Source organism: Nomascus leucogenys, chromosome 13 (assembly GCF_006542625.1).
Source record: "Nomascus leucogenys isolate Asia chromosome 13, Asia_NLE_v1, whole genome shotgun sequence".
NCBI classification, from domain to species: Eukaryota; Metazoa; Chordata; class Mammalia; order Primates; family Hylobatidae; genus Nomascus; species Nomascus leucogenys.
In genome coordinates this window covers 47,115,327-47,134,581 of record NC_044393.1, presented here as the reverse complement: position 1 = coordinate 47,134,581, position 19,255 = coordinate 47,115,327, and the positions used below count along the sequence as shown (strand labels likewise).

The following is a 19,255-nucleotide window of genomic DNA, read 5'->3' as shown; positions in this document are numbered from 1 at the left end:
ATTTCCCATGTTGGCCTCAGTGATCCTGTCAACTTCACTGAAGTACAGCAAGTCCCTCAGTTATATAGTGGCTGCTGCTGGCTTCCCATCCAGACTGCTTTTCTGGGTCAGTGCATGTCCCAGGTGTCGTGTGGCTTCTGGCTGTCCCCTTCTTTAAGGAATCAGCACTGGGCAAGTGACCTTCCAGATGCTCAGGAGTGTCTGCCTGACCTCGCCCAGGGCAGACACAGCCCTCAGCCAACGTCAGACTGAAATGGGGGTAAAAAAGTCCCTGCCCCCACCTTGCCTGTAGCAGATCCATCCTGGAGTCCATTCCCACTCCCGATGCCTGCTGGGATGAGGTCGAGGCTGCACTCCAGCTAACAGCAAAACCCATGCTCATCCTCTGCCCTCACAGGCTCCTCTTAACAGCCCTCCCTCAATAAACCATTTGATGGGAAGCCGCTTCCAAACCCCACCTAAGATAATTTGGATTGAAAATAGCCACTTCTTTTCACAAAATATTACGGAGTTTTTCTGCACAGGTCAGTTTCTTTCTTCCAGTCTTCAGTAAGACACCATTTAACTAACACTCCCTTCCCCTCTTTCTCTCTCTCTCTCTCTCTCTCACACACACACCACACACACACACACACACACACACACACTGCTCCGATTTACCTTTCTTGGGTGAACTCACAGCCAAAGAAGAAGTCCTAATCTTTTCTTTCATCTACTTGGATATTAATGTAAGACATTTTCAGGTTCTAGTTTCCCTGGATCTTTTCCAAGATATTTCTTTGTGTTTTGAGTCTTTCCTTAGATATCCTGTTTGCTCAGTAGTTGCAGGGGATAGGAAGAGATGGGGGAGTGGGGGATGGTGCAGATTAACCCTAATTCTCTACCTCACTGTCTTTGCCCACCTCATCAATATTATAGCTACAATTCTCCAACAAAGGGTCCTGGGCCCTGGGTCCTGGGTCCTGGGTCTAGGCCATGGCCTGGTCTAATTGGACTGCAAACAAACATATCCCTCATTTAACTATCTGTCGTATTTATGTTAAGTGTCTATATCTTTGTTTCTGGCCTAAATACAACATTTACTTATAAGAACCAGTAGCAAAAATACAACACTCACAGCTCAATCAAAGGCAAGACCAGGCCAGGCGGGTGCAGTGGCTCATGCCTGTAATCCTAGCACTTTGGAAGGGTAAGGCAGGCTGATCATCTGAGGTCAGGAAGTCGAGACCAGTCTGGCCAACATGGTGAAACCCCATCTCTACTAAAAACACAAAAATTAGCCAGGCGTGGTGGCATGTGCCTGTAATCCCAGCTACAGCTACCTGGGAGGCTGAGGGAAGAGAATCGCGGGAACCCAGGAGGCAGAGGCTGCAGTGAGCCAAGATGGGAGCCACTGTACTCCAGCCTGGGCAACAGAGCAAGACTCCGTCTAAAACAAAACCAACCAACAAACAACAAAGGTAAGACCAAATTCTCACTGAATTCCAGTAAGGTCTTTTGGAGCTGGTGAAGTTTATTCACATGAACTAAAACATCATCTGAGAAACCCACATTTTTGCACTTTGTACCAACTGTCTCCTTTGGACAGAGCTGAAGAGATGGCTCGGCAAGCCCGTTCCTCTGAGCTTGCCACCAGCAGATGTGTCAGGAAGCCCCCGGCTGCTCTTTCTGGTCTTTTATTACATGGAGACACACCTTCATCAGACAATAGGTCAGGATGGGGTAAATAGGTCTAAAACACTTCCATAGTTCCATTTGTTCATCACTTTAAGTGTCAAAATGATGATTAAAATTTTTAAAGGTTATCTTAGTGCCATCTAAGAAATTAAAATGCAAGCTGCTTTATAAGTTAACATTTTGTAGAAGCCTCAAACAAATAGGAAGAAACAGGTGAAATGAATTTTAATGCTATATTTTGTTTAACTTATTATGCCCAAACTACTACCATTTCAATGTAAAATCCATATTAAAAATTGAGATTTTTGGCCGAGTGCAGTGCCTCACGTCTGTAATCCCAGCACTTTGGGAGGCCGAGGCAGGCAGATCACCTGAGGTCAGGAGTTCGAAACCAGACTGACCAACATGGAGAAACTCCATCTCTACTAAAAATACAAAATTAGCCAGGCATGGTGGTGCATCCCTGTAATCCCAGCTACTCAGGAGGCTGAGGCAGGAGAATCACTTGAACCCGGGAGGCAGAGGTTGCAGTGAGCCAAGATCAAGCCATTGCACTCCAGCCTCGGCAACAAGAGCAAAACTCTGTCTCAAAAAAGAAAAAAATAAAAAAATTGAGATTTTTACACCTTCTTTTTTTGCATTACAACTTGAAACTTAGTGTCTCTTTTGCGCATACAACACATCTCAATCTGGACCAGCCACTCCTCTGAGACTCAGGAGCCACACACAGCCAGTGGCCGCCGGACCAGCCAGCACACCTCTGGGTTTTTCACTCCTAGCTGCCTCCTAAGCCCTAGCCTTTCCTCTAAGGCGATAACTGTGAAGCCCTTTGGGAAAACGTCAGGTGGAAGGTATTTTCATTCACTAACTTAAATGATTTTCAGCACCCTCACAGGAGTCACTAGAAGAGTAGGAGGTGGAGAAAATCTGAGAACCTCAGGTTGGGAGTCCGAGGGGGTACAGGTACCCCCTTTCTTGTTTCCTCTGTGGGCAGAGGACATCTTGGCACGACTGAACTCACACGCTCACAGACTCCTCTACAACCTGCTAAACCCCAAGCTGAAGTGTGCAGTTTGTGCTACTAATGGGTCTGAGTTTCCCTTTATCTCACCTTCCTCTAGAAGCAAGCAGGCTTCTAGAAACTGCAACAGGGCAGGCTGGTGAGGCCCCTGCCTCAGGGAGAAGAATGCTGAGGAAGGCACTGGGAGGCAAAGAGGGCAGAGAAGGAGACCCTACAGAGGATAAAAGACCATGAACTTCAGGGCCAGCCAGTTCTGGTTCCCAGCTGGCCCTGAAGCCAGCTCCCTGAGCCTGGTTTCCTCCTCTGCAAGAGGTGGGGAACAACAGCACCGACTGCTTTGGGTAATTTGAGATGACAGGATAAAGGCTGGGGGCCTGGCATGAAGGAGAGTGACCGTGTGTGGCTTGCTTCTGCCTGCAGGAGCTGTGTTACTCTCTGAAGGGTCTCCCAGTCTCTGCCGAGCCACCCTCCTCACTTGCTAAATCTTCTGCCTCCCAGGGTGGATGCCCCATTCATATCCCCTTAGCAGATCGCCAGGCATCTCAGATGGTTCCTGCATCTCTCTGCCTAAGGATGCTCTTCAGGCCTGCAAAGGGCTGAGGTGGGCAGTGGGTAGGGAGAACTGCCTAGGAGTCAGGAGGTCCAGGATGGACACCCAAGGAGGGATGGGGGTTGATTGAGCAACCTGGGGTGCATTCTATATGGTTCTTCAGAGGATCTCCAGGGGGATTGAGCCTCCATTGCCCATAGTGATAACCCACTCATTATTATTGAGCCCTAATTGGCTGTCTTCCCCCCTGACCTCCCCTCCCTCCTCTACTGTGTCTTCTGGGTTCACCTCCCAAATACACTACTCACATCCAAATCCTTGTGTCAGTGTCTGCTTCTTGGGCAACCCAAACTAAGACACTCCTCATCAGCAACGCTCTTCCTCCTTCTGTCCTGCTGTAGAAAGCTTGCTCATCCTTCAAGGCCCAGCTGAGAGACTACTTTTCTAAGAAGCCTCCCTGACATACAGTTAGAAACAAGGCGCCTCCCTGACATACAGTTAGAAACAAGGCACCTCCCAGGACTTCCCTTTGGCATGTGCCACTTTTTCTTCTGTCTGGCATATCTGCTGTTTCCCTTGTCTCACAGTCAGATGTCTGAGTCATTCCTCCCTGTGTTGGCTGAGAGCTCCATGAGCACAGAGGTGAATCCTAGGGTCTGTTCCACATCAGGTCCTCAGGAAGCCTCTGCCAACTGTTGCAATTTTACTACTAATAATAGCTAATATTTACTAAGCACTTACAATGTAAAAAGCACTTTTATGTAATTCTGGCCCCAAAACCTCACAACCATCACTTTAAGTGGCAAGTATTAAAATGATCACACCCATTCTAGAGATGGAAAAACTAAGGTGAAAGATGAATAATTTAGACCAAGTCTCACAGTCAGCTAACTCAGATCAGGAGTTCTTAACTACTATGTGACTGCCTCAACTTGTAAACTCTTCTCTGAGAAGCTGCCAGTCCCTAATATTTCCCTTAGTCTCCAGCAATGGAGAATTAACTCAATCACAGGTGAGGCAATGCCATCAGCTCAGTGTTTACTCCAGCTGAAGGTACCAACAGCCAGCCATGCTTCCTGGGCCCCCTGCACTGTGTCCTAGAAGCCAGGGTTGGGGGAGTGACCACAGAGTCTATCCAGGCAGGGAATGCCCTCAAGGACATCCTCAGAGATGATGTCCTTGAGACACCCTCAAGGAGGGGCTGAGACACCCTCCAGGGCCACCAATGGCCAGCGACTTCAGGAGTGGTCCCGATTTCCTGCCCCTGGGGTCAGGAGGAAAGCCCAGCTTTGCTGCTGCTGGATGGGTCCCTTGACAACCACGAGACCTTCCCTAGGCCTCTTATAAGACCCTCTACTGCCCTATGGATCCTCCACCACTCCCTAAGCATTCTCCTCACCCCCACCCGATGGCCAGCTTAGCCTCACAGAGGTCAAACTTTTACTGATTCACTGGTGCTAGGAAAAGAAGCCATATAACCAGACCCAAAGAGCACACAATGGGATTCCATTTACATCAAGCTCAAAAACAGGCAACAGTAACTTAAGCTGTTAGAATTTGCAACAGTGGTTTTCCTTGGAGAGAAAGAGGCAGACTGGGAGGGGTAGTGACTTCTAGTGGCTGGAAATAATCTGTTTCTTGGTCTGACTGCTAGTTGCACAAGTGTGTTCACTTTGTAAAACTTCCTAAATTCGCTGAGGTCCGCACTTACGATCTGTGCACTTTTCTAGATGTATGTTACACTGAAATGAAAAGCCTCTTCAGAAAAAGTTTTTGGCCGGGTGTGGTGGCTTATGTCTGTAATTCCAGCATTTTGGGAGGCCAAGGCGGGTGGATGGCTTGAGCCCAGGAGTTTGAGACCAGCCTGGGCAACATGACGAAATCCCATCTCTACAAAAAATACAAAATACAAAAAAAATTAGCTGGGAGTGGTGGCATGCACCTATAGTCCCAGCTACTAGGGGGGCTGAAGTGGGAGTATCAGTTGAGCCCAGGAGTTGGTGGCTGCACTCCAGCCTGGGTGAGAGCAAGACGCTGTCTCAAAAAAAAAAAAAAAAAAAAGAAAGAAAAGAAAAAGTTTTAAAAAAGGAAAACAGAAAAGAAATATGTTAGGATTCCAGCCACTCTCTAAGGTGACAGAAACTCTTTCCAGACCAGGTAGGCAGCTCACGGCCAGTCCTCTAAGAGCAAACACGCATGATATGAACTGGAAAATAGGATGCAGAGGCCTAAGAAGGAACCTGTGTGAAGGCTGAGTAGCTGGGAGCCCCATCTGGAGGGAGGAAAAAGTGTCTTCCCTTCCCTACCAAAATACCAAGGACTGAAAGGGCTCGAGGACTATAGATAATAAACCCTTTTTTTTTTCCCTTGAGCCTGGGTCTTGCTCTCTTGTCCAGGCTGGAGTGCAGTGGCACAATCATAGCTCACTGCAGCCTCAAACTCCTACGTTCAAGCGATCCTCCAGCCTCAGTCTCCCAAGTAGCTAGGACTATAGGCATGCACCACCACGCCTGGCTAATTTTTAAATTTTCTTGGGGAGACAGACTTTCGATGTTGCTCAGGCTGGTCTCCAACTCTTGGCCTCAAGCAATCCTCCCACCTTGGCCTCCTTAAGTGCAAGGATTATGAGCAGGAGCCACTGCACCCGGCCTGCAGATAGTAAATTCTATAAGTCTGTTGGGAGGGTGGGTGGTAGCCTGGATAGGGTTGAATGGGTTAAGATGGGATGGGATAGGATGAGCTGAAATGGGTTGGAGTGAGATGGGCTGATCTGAGGTGGGCTGTGATAGGATGAGATGGGATAGGATGTGATAGGCTGGGATGGGCTGAGATAGGATGGGGATTTGAAGATGGAACCCACATTGTACAGGCCTTTACAAGAAGCCCATCAAGATGAGAGATGAGGAGTCTGGATTTCAATTCTGTTCAGAGTTGGAGATTTCTTAGCAGGGAAGTAGAGTCCTTAGAATTCTCCTGGAGGGATCACTCTGGCAGAGGTGTGGACAATGGAGCTCAGGCGAGAAAGCATGGAGGCCAGGTGTTTCTCAGATAGAAGCAGTGAGGCCGAGACAAGAGGCCAAGGGCACCCCCAGGACTCTGTGAAGAACTGGAACTGGGGAGAACCTGGATTCCCACTTCCTAAGTCAGAAAACTGAGGCAGGTCCCAGAAGAGGAAGCTGCGTGCCAGGCTCCAGTGCGAGGCTCGGGTCAGCTTTAAAGGCAATGAGCTCCTTTTTGTCTCTCAGGAGGAACACGACGCTATCCAGAGACAGGCTTATGTCCCAAGAGACAAGCATAAAATACTCATTGTGGGGCCACAAGAACCACATTCCAGCAGCCAGAACCAAGGGACTGAGCTATGGCAGGCCCCGCGTGTGTGCCATGCATCGTGATTCTCAGAATACTTCCAGCCAGGGATCCGTTTTGAGCCTCGCTAGAACTCACATCAGTATCTCCATTTTACAGGGGTGAAAGGCAGGCTACCAAAGGTGGTTCACCTGGCCCAAGGTGACACAGCTGGCAGGTGGCAGAGTCAGGAGGTGAACCCAGAAGGGCTGGCCCTAATGCCCCATCATCTTGTGATCTTTCTTTTTTTTTCTTTTTTTGAGATGGAGTCTTGCAGTGTCACCCAGGCTGGAGTGCAGTGGTGTGATCTTGGCTCACTGCAACCTCCGCCTCCCAGGTTCAAGTGATTCTCCTGCCTCAGCCTCCCAAGTAGCTGGGATTACAGGCACCCACCACCACGCCCAGCTAATTTTTTTGTATTTTTAATAGAGACAGGGTTTCACTATGTTGGCCAGACGGGTCTCAAACTCCTAGCCTCGTGATCCGCATCTTGTGGTCTTTCTAGGAACACAACATTGTTCCACGGTCTCGACCTGGTTCTTTGGTGGGAAAGAAACAGGAGCTCTTGGCCAGAATAACAAAACAGAGAACAAAGCACGTGCTCCCTGCTCACCTGTGTGCGTGCGGACGTGCCTCTTCAGGTCGAAGGTGTCGTTGAAGCCCTTGCCGCAGAAGGTGCACAGGTGTCTTTTCACCTGGTTGTGGCACTTGAGGTGACGGTTCAGCATGCGCTGCAGACGGAAGCCCTTGCCACACAGGTCACAGCTGTGAACCACCGAGTCGCTGCATGTGCCTGTGGTGAACTGAGGGCAGAGAGAGGCCATGAGGATCCCCGGGCAGGCAGGCACATCCAGTAGGCTCACTCAAGAGACCCACCTCCCTGTGTCTTGAGGCTGCCCTGTCTGCAGCTTCTGCCCCTAAAATTTTCTTTTTTTTTCTTTTTTTTTTTTTTTTGAGGCAGAGTCTTGCTTTTCTTGCCCAGCCTGGAGTGCAGTGGCGCGATCTCCGCTCACTGCAAGCTCCGCCTCCTGGGTTCACGCCATTCTCCTTCCTCAGCCTCCCGAGTAGCTGGGACCACAGGCGCCCGCCACCACGCTCGGCTAATTTTTTGTATTTTTAGTAGAGACGGGGTTTCACTGTGTTAGCCAGGATGGTCTCGATCTCCTGACCTCGTGATCCGCCCGTCTCGGCCTCCCAAAGTGCTGGGATTACAGGCGTGAGCCACGGCGCCCGGCCTCCCTAAAATTTTCAAGCAGGTCTTGGCTTTGGGAAAGGTGAAGTAACAACTGGCAGTTCCTCCCACTTTTTTTTTTTTTTTTTATTTGAGATGGAGTCTCACTTTTTTGCCCAGGCTGGAGTGCGGTGGCTCGATCTCAGCTCACTGTAACCTCCACCTCTTGGTTTCAAGTAATTCTCCTGCCTCAGCTTCCCAAGTAGCTGGGACTACAGGGGCACATACAACCACGCCTGGCTAATTTTTGTATTTTTAGTAGAGACAGGGTTTCACCATGTTGGCCAGGCTGGTCTCAAACTCCTGACCTCAAGTGATCCATCCGCCTCAGCCTCGCAAAGTGCTGGGATTACAGGCATGAGCCACCGCACCCGGCCAGTTGCTCTCACTTTTTATTCTCCCCTTCTTCCTTAGAACAAACCTCTGACTTCTAGCTGGGCATACTGTCTTATAGCATCCTACAGGCATATGATGGGGTATGAATGTTAGGCCCCTCCAAATGTCATGTTGAAATGTGATCCCCAGAGTTGGAAGTGGGGCCTGGTGGGAGGTTACAGGCGCAGATCCCTCATGAATGGCCTGGTGCCGCCCCCGTAGTAAAGAGCGAGTTCTTACTCTCCTCAGTTCACAGGAGAGCTGGCTGTTTAAAAGAGCCTGGCGGCCAGGCGCGGCGTCTCATGCCTGTAATCCCAGCACTTTGGGAGGCTGAGGCGGGTGGATCACCTGAGGTCGGGAATTTGAGATCAGCGTGACCAACGTGGAGAAACCTCATCTCTACTAAAAATATAAAATTAGCCGGGCATGGTGGTGCATGCCTGTAATCCCAGCTACTCGGGAGGCAGAGGCAGGAGAATTGCTTGAACCCGGGAGGCAAAGGTTGCGGTGAGCCAAGATCGTGCCATTGCATCCAGCCTGGGCAACAAGAGCAAAACTCTGTCTGAAAAAAAAAAAAAAAAAGAGCTTCCTCCCTCACCACGTGACACACTTGTTCCCCTTCCGCCTTCTATGAGTGGAAGCCTCTTGAGGGCCTCACCAGAAGAAGACACCAGCACTATGCTTCTTGTATAGCCTGCAAAACCATGAGCCATAAACCTCTTCTCTATAAATTAGCCAGTCCCAGGTATTCTTTATGGCAACACAAAATGGACTAAGACAGCATGGCCATGGACTACCTGGCCAATGAAATAGAAATCTCCTTGAAGGGGAGCAAACGGTGCCCTCTTCCTCCTTCGCTCCTTCCTGCTGACTAGAGCACCAACAGCCACCTTGGACCATGAGGCGGAAGTGCGTGCTGAGGATGGAGGAGCAGAAAGCAGTCTGGGTCCTGATGACGTCATGGAGCCTGGTATGTTATATTACAGACAGTACCCAAAGAAAGCCACACTCAATTCTGTCCTCCTTGTGCCTGCATCCTGCTCCATTTATCAAGAGACGGAGACTGTTTTCCCTCCCCTTGAATCTGGGCAGGGCTTATGACCAGTTGGATCAACAGAATGCAATGAAGATGTGTCAGTTCCAGGTTTTAAGAGACCTTGCAGCTTCCACTTCTTCCCTCTGATAAGCCAGCTGCCACATAAGAAGCCTGAGGCTACCATGCTGTAAGGAAGCCCAAGCTAGCCATGCGGACAGCCAAAGGCCACATGGGGGAGCATGGAGGAGCCAGATATGAATAAAGCCTGATTGGACTTTCCAGCCCAACTCAGGGCTGCCACCAGCTGAATGAATGGCCCCCGCTAACGCTACCCAGAGTAGAACTGCCTAGCAGAGCCATGCCTACGGCTTTTGTCTTGACCCACAAAATCATAAACGCATAAAATTATCATTTTGTAAAGCAGCTTGGTCGGTACCCACAGCTTTGTTATCAGCAAAACCACAACCAGACCTGGGTCTGGACTCCCTGCCCAGTGCTTTCTACCACCTTCACTGCTGCTAAGGAAGAACATAGAATCTACATCTGGGTGATAAAAATGATGTGTTCAATTTTAGTATCTGATTTGGTAACTTTTGAACATGTGACGTGAATGTTACCAAATGAGATCCTTTAGAAGATGGATCCCATTGGTCTGCCAAAATCCATCACTAGCAAGAAGACTGGTCCTTTCCTGGCTCCACACTCTCCCAGCTTCAAATACTCTCCTCTTTCATCCACCCTGGGTATTGCCCTCCCAGGACTCAAGGGAGCTCAGTTGCTCCTTTGCCAATGCAGCCTTCTCCAAATACTGCAGCCCATGACTAAACTGCTCACTGTCCCACTTAAACCAGTGCCTGTCAGACTCCAGCATACCTATGCCTCCCCTGGGGTCTTGTTAAAATGCAGGTTCTGATTCACGAGGTCTGGTAGGGTCTGATGTGCTGCATTTCTAACTGGAGCCCAGGAGATGCCACTGCAACTGGTGCACACGCCACACTAGCCCCAAGAAGTCATGCTATATTCCATCTCATTCCCAAGTTTCACTATGCACACAGTTCATCTGGTTTTCTCAACTCAACACCTTGAGGATGGTCAGCAAGCATTCAGTCCCACTCCTGCCTCCCTACCCGCTGCTCCAAGCCTAGTCTAGGGCCAGTGCACAATCAGTATGTGCTGACTGGCAGCTGGGAGCAGGTAGCAGGATGCAGAGAGTCTCAAGGAGGCACAAGACCCCAGAACAGGGTATTCCAGTCAGCCTCCTCCACTAGTTCATTTTCCTTTGCTTGGAGCTTAATTTGCCCCAGCTAACATTGATAAGTCCCTGATCTGTGACAAGCCCTGTGCTTAGAGCTGGAGGCAATACAGTTAGAGATGACTTAATCTCCAGTCCCTAGGAAGCTGTCGAGTCTAGTGGGGGTGCAGGCAAGTCAACAGCCATTGACATCTGAGAGGCCCAGGGGTCCAAGGGGGCACCTACCCCAGACCTACAGCACCAGGGAAGATGCTTCCAGAGGAAGTGAGCTCCTTAGCCAGGCAAAGATGAGGAAGAAAAGGGGCGCACAGCAAAGAACATTCCAGGAGAGGACGGTGGGAAAGAGGGAACTGTGTGTGGTTCAGCATGGCTAGCCTGAGCCTGGGAGAGCAGTTAATGAAGAGAGCAGTGGTAGCTGAGAAGAGCAAGATCCCCTTAGGAGTCTACCTTGAGGGCCCTACTGGAGCTGGAATGTAGTCAAAGGGCAAGAGGGAGCCATTGGAAGACAAAGGGGGACCATCACAGGGGCTGAGTTCGATGACCCAGTTGGGTGGCTGTCCTGGATCCTCATCAACTACCTCACTCCCGAGAACTGCAGCTGCCCACCTTTGCCCAAGGCTTTCCTATCACCCGGGCAGATCACATTCTCCTCCTTGCCTGGCAGTCCCCATCCTGCTCACTGCCACCCTTGAAGGGATTTGAAAAGACTAAATATGCTCCACTAAGTACTTTGAGCTTCTAAAGATCAAGTGTGCACAAAGACATTTGAGTGGTAGTGAGGGGCTAATGAAATAGAACAAAGACAATTACTCTGGTAATTCCAATTAAAATTAGTAAAAACCTGCAACTGTCTTTTTAAAGTCTTGTAGAATGTGCCTAAGGACTCACCAACCATAGTTCAAACATGAACTCTTGTTTAATCTTTTTGACAAATTCCTATTTTTAAAATAGCAAAGACTTGGAACCAACCCAAATGTCCAACAACGACAGACTGGATTAAGAAAATGTGGCACACATACACCATGGAATACTATGCAGCCATAAAAAATGATGAGTTCATGTCCTTTGTAGGGACATGGATGAAACTGGAAATCATCATTCTCAGCAAACTATCGCAAGGACAAAAAACCAAACACCGCATGCTCTCACTCATAGGTGGGAATTGAACAATGAGAACACATGGACACAGGAAGGGGAACATCACACCCCGGGGACTGTTGTGGGGTGGGGGGAGGGGGGAGGGACAGCATTAGGAGATACACCTAATGCTAAACGACGAGTTAATGGGTGCAGCACACCAACATGGCACATGGATACATATGTAACAAATCTGCACATTGTGCACATGTACCCTAAAACTTAAAGTATAATAATAATAATAATAATAATAAATAATTTAAAAAAAAGAAAAAAAATGCTCTGAATGCAATACAGATGCCTTCTATTGCAGTCTAGGATGAAAATCTCAAATCATCGGTATTATTTTGTTTGAAAAGAATAAGATCTTGAAGGGCACAGGGAAGGGAGATCAGTGACAATTTAAGGGAGTAGAGGGCCAGTAGATCATCTGATCAAGACATAGAAAAGTGTTTTATTTATTTTTGTTTGTTTTTAATTTTTTTTAGAGATAGAATCTCACTATGTTGCCCAGGCTGGTCTTCAACTCTTATCCTCAAGGGATTCTCCTGCCTCAGCCTCCCAAAGTGCTGGGATTGCAGGCGTGAGCCACCATGACTTGCCAGGAAGCTTTATAAAACAGGGGAGAAAATGGGAGTGGAGAGAAGGGGTTGGAGACTGAGGGCACACCTAATTCTCAAGGGGACGTTTCCTCTGGTTTTCTTAGAGCAAAAATGGAAATTCTCCACGTATCCCTCAGCAAAGGCAATTTTTCCATTTCTCCCCATTTCACAGCATGGAAAGCTGAGTCACCAAGAAGTAGCTCATGTAGGGAATTCACCCTGTGGCACACCCTCCAATCCATTAAGTGCTGCTTACCACCCTTATGACCAATCCAGCCATCAGATATTAACAAATTACACTCAAAGTCTTCAGGAGCCTTGTTGAAAGAAGATGTGAGGTTATTTAATGGCAAAAAATCATGGCTGACAAAGCTAGCTTCTGCCAGACTATTTCACTTCTCAGAAAGGAAGGGATCTTTGTAAATTCCTAAACATGAAATTTATCCCTAAAAGTATATTTAATATGCCTTGTGCTTGAAATTTGGTTTGTAATAGCAAAGGACTGGAAACTAAATATATGTCTATCAATAGGAACTTGTTAAAAAATGGTGGCAGAACTTTACAATTAATGCACTGGACAAAGGTAAGAGGCTAGAAGCAGTTCAAGTGCCACCTGCCAGCCATGTGAGTGAGCCCTTGTGGATGTCCATCCCAGTCAAACCCCCAGAAGACTCCAGCCTCAGCCGCCATCTGACTGCAACCACAAGGCAAGAACTGCCCTGCTAAGCCTATTCATCCCACAGAGGTGGATGATACAATACTACATTATTTCAGCTATTAAATTTGGAGATACTTGTGAAGCAGAAATAGGTTAACTGGAACAGTAATAAACGTATTATTCTCTCCAGACGCCAGACCTGCCACATTTCTAAGTGTCTCTCCCAGGACTGCATGGTACAGAAGACACATCTGACTCCTGGACTGATGTCTCATGGGCCAGAGGACCAGTTGACCCTGCCTGGATCAGGATCACAGCTCTGCTCACTGGAGCACCTTTATTATGTTTACATAGGTTTACACCTAACACTCTACCTCCTAAAAGTTAAAAAAGAGTTAATCAATCTTACCTTGTTCCTCTACAAGTAGTAGACTAAACTTAATTACATCTTAGTCATGTTAGTTACAAAACAATAGTGGAACAGAGAGACAATAAATCTGAAGGATCAAAAAAAAAAAGCCTAGATCTGGCTACGGGTGTGATATGGAATGTCATTTAACATCCCTATGTCACAATTTCCCCACATGTAAAACAATAAAATGGTATTAGATGATCTCTTCAGCAGTATAAGAAGCTAAGAGCAGGGTCTGTTTTCCAGTTTCCTAAATTCCTTCAATTCCTGCTCCACCACTTAGTTTGTGGCAAGTTACCTAACTTAGTTGTAGGCAAGTTACCTAACTTCTCTAAGCCTTAATTTCATCACCTGTAAAATGTGAATAATAATATTTGCATGGCCGGGCGTGGTGGCTTATGCCTGTAATCCCAGCACTTCGGGAGGCCAAGGTGGGCGGATCACCTGAGGTCAGGAGTTCGAGACCAGCCTGACCAATATGATGAAACCCCGTCTCTACTAAAAATACAAAAATTAGCCGGGCATGGTGGCTACTCATAATCCTAGCTACTCGGGAGGCTGAGACAAGAGAATGGTTTGAACCCGGGAGGCGGAGGTTGCAGTGAGCCGAAATCGTGCCATTGCACTCCAGCCTGGGCAACAAGACCATAACTCTGTCACAAAATAAATAAATATAATAATAATAATATTTGCCTCTTAGAAATAAATGAAGAAATTGGCAGGGCACAGTGGCTCACACCTGTAATCCTAGTACTTTGGGAGGCCAAGGCCGGTGGATCATCTGAGGTCAGGAGTTCGAGACCAGCCTGACCAACATGGTGAAACCCCACCTCTATTAAAAATACAAAAATTAGCCAGGCATGGTGGTAGGTGCCTATAATCCCAACTACTTGGGAGGCTGAGGCAGGAGAATCACTTGAATCCGGGAGGTGGAGGTTGCAGTGAGCTGAGATAGTGCCATTGCACTCCAGCCCGGGCAACAGAGTGAGACTCCATCTCAAAAAAAAAAAAAAAAAAAAAAAAAAAAGAAAGAAATGAAGAAATTAAATTTTAATTTAATTAACCTGGTGCTTTGTAAGTCCTATTATAGTTAGACCAACTCCAAAATTCTGTGGTCCTAAACAAAAGGTAATTGGTCAAAATTTATTGTTTCTCGGCCAGGTATGGTGGCTCCCGCCTGTAATCCCAGCACTTTGGGAGGCTAAGGCAGGCAGATCACTGAAGTTCAGGAGTTTGAGACCTTCCTGGCCAACATGGTGAAACTCTGTCTCTACTAAAAATACAAAAATTGGCCGGGTGTGGTGGTGCACGCTTGTAGTCCCAGCTACTCAGGAGGCTGAGGCATGAGAATCACTTGAACCCGGGAGGCAGAGGTTGCAGTGAGCCGAGATCATGCCACTGCATTCCAGCCTCAGCCATAGAGCAAGACTCTGTCTCAAAAAAAGAAAAAAAAATTTGTTTCTCAATTTGCTTTTGAATTTTTCTCTCTTTGATGGAAGAAAAGAGGAACTAAAAAAAAAAAACTAAACTAAAAAGGGAGCCACTAGCCCCCAGTCCTTCATCTGCAACTCTGTAATTCAAAAAGCTCTGAAAAACAGCTGGGTATAGTGGCTCATGCCTGTAATCCCAGCACTTTGAGAGGTGTAGGCAGGAGGATCACTTGAGGTCAGGAGTTCAAGATGAGCCTGGCCAACATGGTAAAACCCTGACTCTACTAAAATACAAAAATTAGCTGGGCATGGTGGCACACACCTGTAATCCCAGCTACTCAGGAGGCTGAGGTAGGGGGCGGTGGTTACAGTAAGCCAAGATAGCACCACTGCACTCCAGCCTGAGTGACAGAGACAGACCTTGTCTCAAAAAATAAAATAAAATATATGACAAAAAGCTCTGCCAACCAACATTCTGTCCTATCTCCCATGACAGTGAAATCTGACCTGAGCTGATTTAAAAATATGTGCCGACTTTATCCCATTTAGTGTCAATATTCACGTTTTAATACAGAAATTATTAATATATTTAATTATAAGGTACAGCTCCAGGCCTGCCAGGGGTGGTTTTTACACCATGCTACCTTCTGGAAAAGCTTAATCGTCTCACCCTTAATCCAAAATTAACACTTTGCAAAAGGCTTATTAATGAGGTGGGGAAACTACCATAGAGGGAGGGAAATGACATTGGTCTTGAAATTAATTCAGGGCACGAAGACGAAGAGACAATGAATAGCTCTCCAACCCCATGGCCTGGCGCTTTTCTGAGCACTGTCCTGTTTTCTGCAGGATCTCAGCTTTCATTTCAAAAAATGTGCAAAATTCTCCTCAAGTTCTTCTTCTAGAAAACAGGACTCGGCGGCAGAACAAACCAATCATTGTCTCCGCACTGCTGAAAACTGCAGGAACATCCAGGGAGTCAGGGCCTTCGGCTGGCCCTCTGACCAGCTTCAAAGCTGGCTCAGATCATTCACCTGTCAAACTTCTAAAGGTGAAAACAACAACAAAAAAAGAACAACCTTTATTTTCTGTTGATGTTTCTAGCAGATAAGTTCATTTAGTTAATGGTCCTGTTTCCTATGGGAGGATATTCTGAGCCCAAGGCTACCTTCTGGTGGCCATTTGAACCAATTTCCACCGACACGTTGCGATGCTTGAATGCTAAAAGCATGCTAAGCATATTTCCCCAATTCGTTTGGCATTCAGATTCCCCTCCTGGTCCTACGTACCATTTCCTTAGACTTCACAACTCCCCTACATGGCAGAGTGGAGAGCCTTCTCAAATGCAGAGAGGATGAAGGGAATATATATCTTTATAAAACCGAAGAAGAAACTGAGGCCCAAAGAGATTTGACTTGCCCACGGCCACGTGACTTGTAGTGGCCCACCCTGAGAATTTTGAATGTGGTCCGTCATCTGCAAAACTTGTGCCTACAGTTCCCTCAGGACAGGCCTGCAGGTCTCTGGGGCAGGAGGAGGGGGCATGAACCCCATTGTTTGTCTCATATCATCATGAGTCCTTAATGGCAGACTATCAACACTAAGGGCTAAAGCATCAAAGCCACATGTTGACTACGGCTGACATACTGGACAGTGCAGTTGTCCCACAATGCAATGGAACAATGCTGAAAGGTTGAGGATCCTTGGGTTGAGTTTTGCCACTAACAACTTTGAGGAACTCAACAAAAACTTGCTGGGCTTAATTTTTCTCACCCTGAAAGTAAGGAGATTTGGGGCCATACATGCTTTAAAGGTTCCTGTAGTCGATCCTATGGAAGGACTCAGTATCTATCCCAACTCCTTCTGGTGGGCCTTCCTGTACTGCCGAAGCTAGAGAAGTGAAAATTACGCTTCCCTGACTCCCTTGCCATGAGGATTTGGGAAGTAACTTGGGTTCCACCAGTTACATGCACTATCAGGAGATCTGAATTCAGCCCTGAGTTAACTGGACAGAGGCAGGCAAGAGGCAATTGTTTTACACTCTGCGATGGCAGACGCAGGGAGGGGCGGCCATCGAGGTGGCAGCTTCCTGATTGGGCAGCAGCCGCAGCTCCTAGATGGCCCAGTTCTGCTCTGTGGCTCTGAGTCATTCCTAGGAGCTCAGCTTGGTCCTTCTTTAGTCCATTTAATACCTTTCTCTGCTTAAACTAGCTACAGTGGATTCTGATGTGCGTAACTAAGCCTATGTAGTCCTTTCCAACAATAAAAACCTACTTCACCTATATACAAGTTTAAAACCAGGCAATTAATACACATTGTTCTCATGTTCCTCCTTTTCCCCCTTTTAATTAATTTAACCTTCATCAAGAATCCATTCCAAGCATTTTTCCAGTATCCCTTTTCTTCCTGCTTTCTGTGCTTTCCTTCAAATGCTACCACTCATGTCTGGGAACTGTTGACTTCTTCCCCTGCCTATATTCTTGTTCTGTGTTGACTTATGTCCTTCTATGACCCAGGCACTACTGCGCTGGTTGCTGGGGAATACGAGCCCAGTAGGAAGTGTTCCCTGGCTCTGATGGATCTAGAGTGGAAAAGAGAAGTCAGTTGGCCAAATGTGCAGCCAGGAAAATGGGCAGCAGGTTACAGTGGGGCAGGGGGAGGAGTATTCAAGTCTGTCTTGAGAGACAAAAAACAAGAGGAAAGGAGTCAGGGATGAAACTTATATTCCCTTCCAAATATCAAATGAATTGTTTTTTAAAAACGGCTTAAATCCATAATTCACAACAAAATGAATGAAATAACGGATTGAGAGCCAGGCTCAGCGGCATGTGCCTGTAGTCCTAGCACTTTGGAAGGCTGAGACAGGAGGATCACTTCAGCCCAGGAGTTTGAGACCAGCTTGGGCAACATAGTGAGGCCCTGTCTCAAAAGGAAAAATAAATAAAGAGAAAGAAAAGAAAGAACTAATTAGCCATCAAAGGAGAATTCTGGTTAACAACTGATTATCTTCATTTACAAATAAAGGTAAAGTGAATCTGGCATTATTCTGTCTTTCATAAGTGAACTGTGCCACTGGGAAACCAAGCAGTAGATGAGGCAAAGTGTGTCTCTATAGAAATACATCAGTTAATAAACAGAGGGGAGAATTAGATTATTGCTGTTTTAGAACACCTAAAAAGCCAAAATATTTAGGTCCTGAGCATCAACAGCTGCTAACATCAGAAAAAGAGAGATAACCAAATATTCAGTACCTCCTGATGAAGACAGGTGTCCCTGACTGTGACATATTCTAGCTAAAATAAAATAGAGCTGACCAAGCAGGGAGAGTTGCATTGTCCAATAGAACTTTCTGTGGTGACAGAAAAATTATATTCTGTACTGTCCAGTACATTCGCCACTAGTCACACATGGCTACTGAGCACTTGAAATGTTGCTAGTGGGACTGAGGAACTTAATTGTTATTTTGAGATGGGGTCTCGCTCTGTTACCCAGGTTGGAGTGCAGTGGTGCAATCTTGGCTCACTGCAACCTCTGCCTCCTGGGTTCAAGCGATTCTCTTGCCTCAGCACCCTTAGTAGCTGGAATTACAAGCGCATGCCACCAAGCCCCACTAATTTTTTTTGTATTTTTTTAATAGAGTTGGGGTTTCACCATGTTGGCCAGGCTGGTCTCGAACTCCTGACCTCAGGTGATCCACCCGCCTCGGCCTCCCAAAGTGCTGGGATTACAGGCATGAGCCACGGCGCCTGGTCTAATTGTTAATTCTTAATTGACTATGGCTGTGATAGTCACACATGATATTGGATGCTGCAGCTGCAGATCCAACTACCCATTTAGAGAAAACCTAGGGGACTGAGGAATGTTAGGCACGTGGTGATGTGCTCAGCAAAATCCAGACTGTTGGGAACTCTACAAAACAAATCACCCATTTCTTCAACAATTAACTTGATGGAGGGAAAATGTATGAAATTAAAAGAGGCTCAAAAGACATGCCAATCAATTACAATGTGTGGACATTATGTGGACCTAATTAGGCAAACTGGAGGGGAAAAGTATGAATTTATGAGACAATTAGTAATGTGAACACAATTGGTAATGTGGGTGTGATCATGAATTTTGGTCTTTATCCACTAAACGCACATTCTGAACTATTTATGGTTGAAATGGTATGATGTCCTAGATTTGCTTCAAAATCGTGTGTGGGGCAAGGGGTGGGGGTGTGGCTGGGCAGGACTGGCCATGGGTTAATGGTTGTTGGGGCTGGGTGGCAGATACATATGACTATGCTTTTGAGATTCTAAATAATACAAAGTGATGGGGATATGGGGACTACCCCATAAACACACATCTCCACCACCACAAGACTCGTTAGAGAGCCAGGTAAAAGGCCAAGAATACTTTTGAAAGAATCTAAATTTTATTTATTTTGAAGAACCCACGGGAGAGGGCAAAAAGAAAGAACAGAATAGGACAAGGTGAGAGGACAAATTCACTTGGTACTCCCTACTTGGACCTGGATCCTACCAGCC

General features: G+C 46.9%; 1 protein-coding gene across 3 annotated transcripts in view; it reads right to left on the bottom strand.

Moving 5' to 3' along the window:
* OVOL2 (ovo like zinc finger 2) overlaps nucleotides 1-19,255 on the bottom strand; it is a 35,476-nt gene that overhangs the window by 9,833 nt on the left and 6,388 nt on the right. For all 3 annotated transcript variants that reach the window (XM_030825430.1, XM_030825431.1, XM_030825429.1), the window contains one exon: nucleotides 7,207-7,396. In XM_030825430.1, coding sequence (XP_030681290.1) covers nucleotides 7,207-7,321 — 115 coding nt within the window. In that variant the 5' untranslated portion in view covers nucleotides 7,322-7,396. The remainder of the gene's footprint in view (nucleotides 1-7,206; nucleotides 7,397-19,255) is intronic.